Source organism: Phocoena phocoena, chromosome 2 (genome assembly GCF_963924675.1).
Source record: "Phocoena phocoena chromosome 2, mPhoPho1.1, whole genome shotgun sequence".
In the NCBI taxonomy this organism is placed as follows: Eukaryota; Metazoa; Chordata; class Mammalia; order Artiodactyla; family Phocoenidae; genus Phocoena; species Phocoena phocoena.
Genome location: NC_089220.1, coordinates 62,650,406 through 62,661,724, shown reverse-complemented (window position 1 = coordinate 62,661,724; position 11,319 = coordinate 62,650,406). Strand labels below are relative to the sequence as shown.

At 39.2% G+C, this 11,319-nt stretch overlaps 1 protein-coding gene across 1 annotated transcript in view; it reads left to right on the top strand.

Annotated features, from left to right (window-relative positions):
- Positions 1 to 10,115: 10,115 nt before the first annotated feature.
- Positions 10,116 to 11,319, top strand: part of BRMS1L (BRMS1 like transcriptional repressor) — a 46,392-nt gene continuing 45,188 nt past the window's right edge. The window contains exon 1 of the mRNA XM_065872074.1: positions 10,116 to 10,273. Coding sequence (XP_065728146.1) covers positions 10,132 to 10,273 — 142 coding nt within the window. The 5' untranslated portion in view covers positions 10,116 to 10,131. The remainder of the gene's footprint in view (positions 10,274 to 11,319) is intronic.

Below are 11,319 nucleotides of genomic sequence, written 5' to 3'. Positions count from 1 at the left end.
CTTGTGGGACTGTAAAACGGTACAGCCTGCTTTGGAAGACAGATTGGCAGTTTCTTATAAAGTTAAACATATTCTTACAATATGATCCAGCAATTACACTCCAGATATTTACCCAATTGATTTGAAAATATGACCTCACCAAAATTTGCACACAAATATTTGTATTATCTTTATTCGTAACTCCAAAAATTGGAAGAACCAAGATGTCCTTCAATAGGTGAGTGAATAAAAAAACTGTGTTACACCCATACAATGGGATACTATTCATCAACGAAAAAAAATCAAGCCATGAAAACACAGGAATGAATCTTAAGTGCTTATTACTAAGTGAAAGAAGCCAGTCTGAAAAGGCCACATACTTTATGATTTTAATTATATGACATTCTGGAAAAGACAATGTTATACCAACAGTAAAAATCAGTGGTTGCCAGAGGCTTGGAGAAGAGGAAAGAGGGGCGAATAGGTGAAGCAGTGGGGATTTTTTAGAGTGGTGAAATAATTCTATATGATATTGTAATTGTGGATACTTGACTCTGTGCATTTATCAGTACTCATAGAACCTTATAGAACATAGAATGAACCATAATGTATGCAAATTTAAAAAATCAATTAGAAGGTCAGAGGATCCCAGGTTGGAACACAGAATGTGACAAAGTAACTGTATTACAATGTATGCAACAGCTTCACTGAAGAAGGTAGGGAAAACATACTCATTTGAAAATAAGAGGAATCTGTAAGACTGAAGACTAAAGAAAATGTACATAAACACTGTACTCTAGTTGATTAAGTCCTTACCCCCATGGGGGTATGGCTTAAGAGTTTTGATACTGGTATACATGTATATTGGAATTAAATAATTATGTAAGTGGATGGCCGATGGCAGGACCCAAGCTTCTTCTTATTGGAGTGGGAATCTTTCAGATAAGCCCAGGGAGGAGGGTAGAATCATCCATGTGGTAGTGGATTTGAGTTTGAGACATCATCAGGAACTCATGTTTAGCTTAATGTAGATAGTTACATATAGAAATATTTATAGACAGGAATATAGATGGATTAGTAAACACATTTATATTTCCTTGCTCATCAGCTGAGAGGGCTTAGAAGCAATGACACCCTAGTAGCAGTAAGCATACCTAACACCCAGATGATGGTTTTTTTAGTACCATTTTCCAATTAAAAAAAAAAAAGGAAACAAGGCTCTTTGGAATAATGTATTGTTCTAGGCCTGGAGCTGATTCTAGGTCTCATATACAAGATGAGCCTGGAACATTTTGTAGTGACAGAAATAAGGAAATGCTACACACACACACATATACACACACACACGCACAAATTATAGGAGTACATCAACTGAAAGAGCACCTAATGGTCAAAGTTGAGACAATGTGAACAACAAAATAAATAAAGTAGTATTAGATTATAACACAAAATATAAAATAAACATCCATGAGTCCATACTGATATAAATAATGACTGAATAAAAAATAAATGAGGGAGAAGAGACAAATCTCCCATGCAAAAAGAATTCCAAAGAATTTATGTAGATACCCAAGGAGATGAGAATAACTCCCTACTTCTTAGGTGTGGTCTGCACATAACGAGTTTCTTCCAAAGAGTACAGTATGGAAGGGGCAGGGGGAGTAACTTTACATTGGAGAAAGGGAAATTTTTTTTTTTTAAAACTCTATTGCACTCATTTATTTATTTGGCTGCCCAGGGTCTTATTTGAGGCACGCGGCATCTTCATTGCGGCACACGGGATGTTTTTATTTGCGGCATGCGGGATCTTTTTTCTTTTTTTTTAGTCGCGGCATGCGGGATGTAGTTCCCTGACCAGGGATCAAACCCGGGCCCCCTGCATCGGGAGTGCCGAGTCTTAACCGCTGGACCACCAGGGAAGTCCCCAAAGGGGGAATATTTTAATTTTTTTCGGATAATTGTGGTCACTATGCTAAAACTAACCTAAACTAAAACTCAACGATTGGTGCTTTCTTAAAGATTAGTTGTAATGTGGATTATGAAAGCATATCGGTAAACTTTTTGTATTCTTTACATTAAAATCTTGCACTTTAAATGGATCTTTTACCCATGCATAATTTTGTAACATTATACATTTGCCATTTGGAAAATAATTGTTCACTGATATTCCAAATGTTAATACATTTCATTAAACAATATAAGTATTTTAAAAAGCATATACATCAGAAAATCCTTTAAGTATTAAAAGGTTGTCATAATCACTATGGTGAATAAAAGTTTTCCAAATTCCTAATTATCATTTGGAAGCTTGAATTTTATCTTTCGTAACAAATACTGTCACCTGTTTTACTAAAAGTGACAGGCTCACTTTATTTGATTTTTTGTGAAAATGTTTGCCTGATAACCAAGTCTGAATAACTAGTTTGTCAGCTCTTTCAAGTAAAACTGCCATTCCTTGAATCAAGTTGCTAGGTTAGCTCACAACTGAATCGCACAAGTGCTTTTCCTGAAGACCACCATTGTACTTCAGTATGTAGGTTTTGCCACAGAAAATATTAAAAAGATGTACTCAGTGCCTGGGATCTCATAAAGAGTAAATTTTCCTACTTCATCAAGGACATTCATAAGTGAAACTGGCAATGAAGAATACAATGAATATTAGTATGGTTTGGTACCACTGCCTTCTCGCTATTGTGCCAACCATTTTACCTATCATTGCTTTTGCATCATCGGTTCCGATGTCAAAACATTTTGTAATTTCTTTCTGTTTAATTTCACAGATTATGATTGAATTTTTAGAGAAAACAGGTAACATTCACACACAAGTCAAGAAGCATTAGAAGAACTAGGAATGTAATACACAATGTGATAAATATAATTAACACTGCTGTTATGAAAGTTGAGTGTAAATTCTAAAGAGTTCTCATCGCAAGGAAAAATATATTTTTGTATTTCTTTAATTTTGTACCTATATGAGATGATGGATGTTCCCTAAACTTATTGTGATAATCACTTCTTGTAAATCAAATCATTATGATGTATACCTTAAACTTTTGCAGTGTTGTCAAGTATATCTCAATGAAACTGGAAGAAATAAAGAAGCACTGGAAGAAATTTTGTGATTGGTTAAGGACAGATAGCGCTGAAAATAATATACAGTGAGTATAGAACTTCTTAAGTGAAATATATTTTTCATGAGATTTGTTGACGCAAAGGCTGCTGACATTATTTATTAGCATAAGGAAATAAATCGAATTCAAAGAGAAGGGAGATAAGTAAACTATGTTGTATATCCTCTTTCTCATGCCCCATATTTAATCCATTATTAAGTTTTGTTGATTTTTATCTTCCACTATCTCAAATTTGTCCATTTCTTTTCTCCACACAGCCTCTACTCCTGTCCAAGCCACCATTATCTCACCTCAACATCTGATTGACTTATTCCTTTCCCTGTTCCTATCCAGTCCATTTTCCAATAAGCAACCAGTGATCTGATCTTAAATTAATGTAATCTTACCACTAGTCTAATCGTATAATCCCTTCTTACAAACTTTTTTTTTTCTAAAGATCTGATCTTAAATTAGTGTAATCTTACCACTAGTCTAATCGTATAATCCCATCCTATAAACTTCCTAAGGGCAACCCACTGCATTTAGGATCAAAAATAAATAAAAATCATATATCCTTATTGTAATCTACCAGGCCCTGTGAGATGTGGCCTTTCCCTAACTTACCCACCTCACCTTGTACCCCTTTCACCCTTATATGCTGATTGTCCATAGTGATCTCTTAATTCCTCAAACATGAACACGAGAAAGCTCTTTTCTACATCAGGATTTTTACATATGCCGTTCCCTCGGTTTATAATATTCCCCCTTCCCTCCCTTCTAGATGGGCTAATTCCAACCTATCTCTCAGGTATTAGCTGAAATATTACTACTTTGGAGAGGTCTTACCTGACACCCACTCCTACAGGTCTCTGTGTTATACTCTCATAACATCAGCAGAGAGCACACCTTAATTTGTATAGTTAACTTTTTAATATTTATCTCTTTGCTTTTCTCTAAGCTCTGTAAAAGCAGAGGCTGTATCTGTTTTGTTGTGTATCTCTTGAAACCACAGTACGGGACATATAATATACATTCAATAAATATTATAGTTAATATATAAGTGAATATGAGAGGGAACTTTTGACAAGAATAGATAAGAAATTATGATGGGAGATTTAAAAATATTTCATTCACTGCTTCCTTTAAAAAGACACACACATTTTAAAGACAAGAAAATTAACTGTCTGTTGTAGTCAGAACTCTTTCAACCGAAAGTAACAAATAACCAATCAAAACCTCTTCAATTAGAAGAGGAATTCAGGGACTTCCCTGGAGGTCCAGTGGTTAAGACTCAACAAAGAAAAGGAATTCATTGGTTCATGTAACTGAAAGTCTGAGGATTAACATTGAACACACGTGGATGCAGGTGCTTAAATAATGTCACCAGGAGTCTTCTATTTTAGCTTTGTTTCTCCTTTCTGTTGGTTCCCATGCCTGCTTCCCTGTTTCCCCCAGTCATATATGGAGGCAGAAATGGCCCTAGTAAAGCTAGGCTCATAGGCTTAATAGAAGTTTTAATTTCAAAAGATGGAAACTTCTTCCTGATAGAGCCAATAAAAGTTCTGGCAATGCCCATCATGGCCTAGGTTGGTCCACATCTCCATCCCTGAACCAGGAGAACATAATATTCTGATTGGTCACCTGAACCATATGGGATGAATGGAGCAGAGGGGGCTCTCGAAGGGAAAAATCAAGGAGCTATTGCTTCAAAAAGGGGGTAGATACTGAGGGGGATAAAAGATACCCACTTTAACTATACAGAAAAATTATCTGAAGAGGAAAAATACACATTAAAAATAAAACTGCATATAAAATACTTGCCCTTGAGAAAAATCTTAAGAGAAAAGGAAAATTTCTATACTAAAAAACAAAAACTCAGATATTGACTACAGAAAAGCACGTGATAACTTGAGCTATGAGATAGTGGAATAATAATAATAATATAAATATGCTAATAGGAATGTTATCAAATTTATAGTTGAACTAATCCAAGAACTAATTTCTGCAAATAGACAATTAATACAAGGTTGGGCCCTGTACCAGTCAACAGGCTATTTCAAGCACCTTTAGATGGTTTCGTTCTTAAGCAATTGAAATCATGGACTCATATCATTGATAATAAATTGGTCTCATTTAGTTGTCAATGTAGATCTCTAAAGACCTAGATTTAGTTTGAATGATTAAAATGTTTACGCTGATTTGAATATTAGCCATTAGTCGCTGCCTCTGGTCTCCTGCGTTTGTTTTTCAAGTTATCAGCATCTGGCCTGGGTCAATCAGCAGCAAGGTTTGTGGCTGTATAGCTGATGTCTCAGCTCCACCACGTGGTAGTGGTTGAAATTAAGTTTGCTTCCCTTTAGGGGCAGGATCTGCTGATTAAAAACAAGTAAGCACAAGGAATATAATTAGTGTAAATCAGAGTAAAAAATGGGCATAAAGCTTCCTTCCTACATCTACTTTATTCCAGACAAAGATGAAATTGAAAATTAGATACACAGAAATTTTAATCTTTTCTTCCTGTCCCCTAGGATATACTCCCTGGATTCACATGCCCCACTTTGGAGACCACTGACCTAGAGAAATCCTCGCACACATGCCCCAAAAGATAAATACAAGAATATTCATTGAGGCAACTGTTTTTAATAGTGAAAACATTGGAAGCAACCTAACCATCCATTAACAGGTAAGTGAGTAAAGTTTTTAATATTCATTCAATGGAATATATGTATTCAAGGGACTACCTTAGAGCAGGTTAAAATAACTGGATTTAGAGCTACCTGTATCATAATAGATACATCTCAAAAACATTGCTGAGGGACTGGTGGTCCAGTGGTTAAGACTCCACGCTCCCAACACAGGGGGCCCGGATTCGACCCCTGGTCAGGGAACTGGATCCTGCGTGCCGCAACTAAAGATCCTGCGTGCTGCAACTAAGACCCAGTGCAGCCAAATAAATAAATAAATACATATTAAAAAATTGTTGAGGAAAAAGGAAGTTGTAGCATGATATGTAGTGTATGAGACTACTTTAAAACATGTCAGACAATCCTTTCTATTATTTATGGATACATAATATACAAAAATGGTATGTACACATGCACAGCAATCAAAAACACTGAAGTCAGAATAATGGTTACTCTGGAGAGGGAAGGAGAAAACTGGGACAGAAGAGGGGTCTGGAGAAAATGTGGTAAAATTCTAAGATTTGACAAAGCTTAGAGAGCAATACTGTGTTACATATATAATATTCTGAATACCTTTCTATGTGTTTAAATTATCATGTAATATTAAAATATTTAATAAGACAGATTGAAAAAAGTTACCCCAGAGAAGGTATGGGAGGAAAACTAGAAAGAAAAAGCCAGGATTATTTTATGTCTACTCTGTACCAGAGCAAACCGAGTAGGAAATGGAGTGGTATAGGATTATTTACATGAATACTAAAATGATCAAGGATTATGATAGGCATACCATGGGAGAGAATGACCAAGAGCTAAAATCTTCAAAAAATGAGGGGGAATGAGTCTGGGCAGCATGTACATGACAGCCACAAGTAAAGATACTATGTGGTATATGCTGATGACAAGCTGGGTTTTTTTTGGGGGGGAACGATCATCTAGAAGGAACAAGGGGGACATGGAACATACCTACTCCATGACAAGACTCAGTGGGAGTAGGGGTGCAAAGGAAGCAGAGTCCTAGGGGAGAGCACTGTTCCGTTTAGAACAAGAAAGTTAAGGGAACATTTCAGAGAAGAGGTGATGATATAGTAGATTTTGCTGATGACTGACCATGAGTTTTAGAAGGCTTTCAATAAATGAGTGCATATGGATGGATTAATGAAAAGTGAGATTTAAAATGTATCTAATGATTGTGTAAGCCCTACATGAAATGTAAAGTGCTACATAGATGGAAGGCATCATTCCTATCTATTAATATGCCTCGACTGAGGAAACTTCATTCTGTGTTCATGGTTTTCTTCACATTAATTTGTACTTTCTACATTGACAACATTCTTTTCCAGCCTTATTCATTTTTTTCCCCTTATGGTTCCTCTTACACTCCCTAGGCATCTTTTCTAAAATCTGTTTGGGGAGAGGAGAGAGAAATTACCCTTTTAAGCAAAACACCATCATGCAACTCTAATTGTATAATCTCCCATTATTTTGTCTGCCTTAAACATAAATATAGTGATGACAGGAATTTTAGAGCTGGAAGATAACTTATTATTTTATTTATTTATTTATTTATATATTTATGGCTGCATTGGGTCTTTGTTTCTGCATGCGGGCTTTCTTTAGTTGAGGCAAGCGGGGGTTACTCTTTGTTGTGGTGCGTGGGCTTCTCATTGCGGTGGCTTCTCTTGTGGAGCAGAGCACGGGCTCTAGGCATGCGGGCTTCAGTAGTTGTGGGTTGCAGGCTCAGTAGTTGCAGCATGCAGGCCCTAGAGCAGGTGGGCTTCAATAGTTGTGGCGTGTGGGCTCAGTAGTTGTGGCGCACAGGCTTAGTTGCTCCAAGGCATGTGGGATCTTCCCGGACCAGGGCTAGAACCTGTGTTCCCTGAATTGGCAGGTGGATTCTTAACCACTGCACCACCAGGGAAGCCCCAGAAGAGAACTTAAAGATAACGTTAATACAAACTTCTCATTTTACAAGTGACCAGAGATCGTGTGATTTGCCAAATTGAATTGTTGATTACTAGCAGAACCAGGGCTAGAACCTATGCCTCCTCTCCAACTTCCTTCTGTTTTCCTTTAAACAGCAGAAACATAGAAAGCACCTGTTACAGGGGCACTGTATACTGGTTGTTGAGTGCAGGCTCTGATGTCAGACTACTCAAATTCAAATCTTAAATCTGCTATTTATTAGCTGTGTGGCCTTGGCCAAGTAACCTAACTGCTCTGAGCTTCAGTTTCCACATCTGAAAAATAGAAGGCATAATTTTATATCTACTTCATAGAGTTGTTATAAGGATTAAATGAATTAATGTACTTAAAGCATGTAACAGTGCTTGTCACATAGTGACCAGAAATCTAAGTGATTGTTACTATTTAGCACATACTCTGCTAGCTGCTGATATAACAGAGATTAACAGAGGCCAGGGATTTTATCCACAGCTGTTTTTGTTTGGTCTGGAGTTTAATAAACCAAACCAAACCAAAACAACAGCAAAAAAAAAATGCACTTGAGATAATGTTTACAAATCTGGTTATTTCACATAGAGATCTAAATTTCCAGTTTCTCTTGAAAACTGGAAGATTTGACATCTAGGCCAGAATTCTGATGTAGCAACAATTGGCTAGAGCTAAAAGCAGCTGCCCCACTTTAGTCCACACCACTCACATAATGTACGTGCATGTACTCACATTCTTGCCTCTGAAATTGCATCCCAGAATAAGACAGTCCCTGTTCTCAAGGAATTCACAATCCAATAGGTGAGATGCATCTGCTAAACAATTCACAATACAGTTTGACAGAAACAAGTACAAAGTTGCAAAGTACAAAGTATAGTAGCAACCTGAAGGAACAGGAGTGTGTACTGAATGGTGGAGGTGCTGCTGGTGATGAACGTTGTCAGGAAAGTGGCTTTGAAAAAAAGGAGTGGAAGAGGGTTGCAGAGAGAATAGGATATGCAAAAACATTGAAATGGGAAACAATTTGTGTGTTTATCAATTGAGGAGTTCAGTTTTGGAGACTACAGTAAGAAGAGTAGGCTGACAAGTAGGCTGACACTAGATAATAAAAGCCCCATAATTTGGATCTAAGCCAAGAGATGGATAGCCCTTGAAATGTTTTCTGTCGTTAAATTCCAAATCTAACTTTAATAAATTTATGCTTGGATACTCTTATCATTCTCTGTCAAATGTCTTTGGGCCTTGTGTTTGAGAAATGCTGTACAACCCACAATATTCTATGAAATCTCTGTCAATAGCAAATTGCCACTTCAGGAAGAAGCCCTGTCTTTATAATTGATAAAATACCGTTTTTAGGTTTGTCTGCAAGTAAAGTTTCCTCATCTGTAAAATGGGTATAATAATAGCAACTACCTCAGGGCTGTTAAATTGAGAATTTAACTCAATATAACTCATTTAAAGAACTTACCAGGGTACCTGATACAGAGTAAAAGTGGTCAATTAGTATGTTATTATGATTATATTTAATGAGTTTTCCTTGTCTATCATCCCTACCGTTGATAAAATATAACATTTCATTAAGTCAAATATGTATTTTTCTTTGAAAACTGAAGTTAAGATTGGTAGCATTTTCAGGCTGCAAATGGTAAAAAATAATGCAAAACATACTAGAGAAAAGTGCCAAGATAAAACTTCCTTTCCTTCCATATTATGGATTGCAAAAGTTTCAAGAACAATTTAAAGACTTTTGTGCAACATAGAAAGTGCAAGTTGCCTGCAGAAATAAATTAAATAATAGTTTATTAGTAGTAAATAAAAGTGCTTAGGTAAAAAGACATTTCTCCAGTTCCCGTATCCTCAAAGAGGAGGAAAAAACCTCAGGCAAAAGACCTTTTCGTCTGACAGAAACATCTTGGATGGCCTGGGAGCTCAATCACTTGGCGGGAAAAGAATAAATACAGACCAAATTCTCACAATCTGTTTCTGTTTAGTTTATAAACTGAGATCGACTCTGGCAGCTTTCGTGCCTTGTGGGACTTGAAGTCCAGAGGGGAGAAGTGATCAGGACTGTTGAAGCTTGGAAGCTGGCGGCCCCTGCAGGTCTGAGCAGTAAGGACTACAACTCCCGACACATACCGCGAGGCCGCGCCGTAATTACCGGCAACCAACCGGACCCGAGCAGGACAAGCTCCAGCCCCAGGCTCGGAGGACTGCCTCCACCAATGGCAGAGCTCCCAGCGCAAAGCCTGTGGGTTAGGTTGTGAGGCTCCGGCGGGGGCGGGGAGGAGCCGAGGGGGTTCAGAAAAAGCTCGGCCGCTGGGTGGGTCGGGGCGTTCGGCGCGCCCTTCTCTGAAGCGGCGGTGGCCGGGCTGGGCGCCGGGAGTGGGAAGCGACGGCGCGGCTGGAAAATGCCAGTCCATTCCCGAGGGGATAAGAAGGAGACGAACCATCACGATGAGATGGAGGTGGACTACGCCGAAAACGAGGGGAGCAGCTCCGAGGACGAGGACACCGAGAGCTCGTCGGTCTCCGAGGATGGAGATAGCTCAGGTACGCGACCCAGCGGGCTGGGACCCCGAGTCCTCGCGTCAGGCTAGCGACAGGCCGCTCTCCGCACGCCGGGCAGCTGCGTCCTGCTGGGAGAACGGGGAGGAGAGAGAGGGAAGGGGCGGAGACTGGCTCCCAGCTCTCCCTGGCACCCGGACTGTTCGCTGGGCGCTGCCCGACTCCTGGCGGGTCCCGGTTGGCGGGGCGGGGCAGGGCCCGGGCCTGGACTCGCCCAGCTCCCGTACGCTGCGCGGTCCTGCTCGCGGTCCGCCCCGCCCTTGGGACCTCTGGGTAGTGCCCGGGGCTATCCGGAGCGAGGAATGTGCCGCATCTTGTCTGGGAGACCCTGCAAATGCCTCCTCTCCCCAGACCACCGACTTCTTATCTTGCACCTTTGCAACCCTTACTTGTCAACGTGGGTGGGTTGTCGGAGCCGAGGGTAGATTTGTATTGGCTCTTGGCTGGCTTAGAATTTTTTAATCTCAGCTTCCAAGTCAGCGTGTCAGCACTTGATATTAGTGCTCTTTCGAGGGGCTGACGTGGGAGCTGGACCGTTTACAGCATCTCTCTGCACTTGTCAAGACTAAGAAGAGCCTAACATCAGGGGTGATTGGGGATCTTCATATGCTTATAAATTGGCTGATTTTTGGCAACTTTGAAATTCTCCAAATCTTTTCTTTCCTGCAATCTTTTCTAACTTTGGGCTATTTTCGTTTTGTTTTTTCAGGGGGGAGGTGGGGTGGGGTAGAGGAGGGCAGGTTAACACCACAAGTGAATTTTTGCAAACTTTTAGTAATGGTTATTTTTTAAAAAAGTGGAATTTGTGATTACCTGGATTCTTTTCCTTTTATCCATATGATGAAGATGAGACTTATTTCTTTGTCTTGTCCTGATTTTGGCCATGTGAAGCAAGGATTGATGACAAGTTGATGACAGTCTGTCAGCACCCTGACACCCTCTTTTCAGGTTTCCCTTTCAAAGGAAACCTCCATGGAAGTATGTAATTTCAGTCAATAAATCAACCACCCCAAAATAAGTATTTCTGAGTG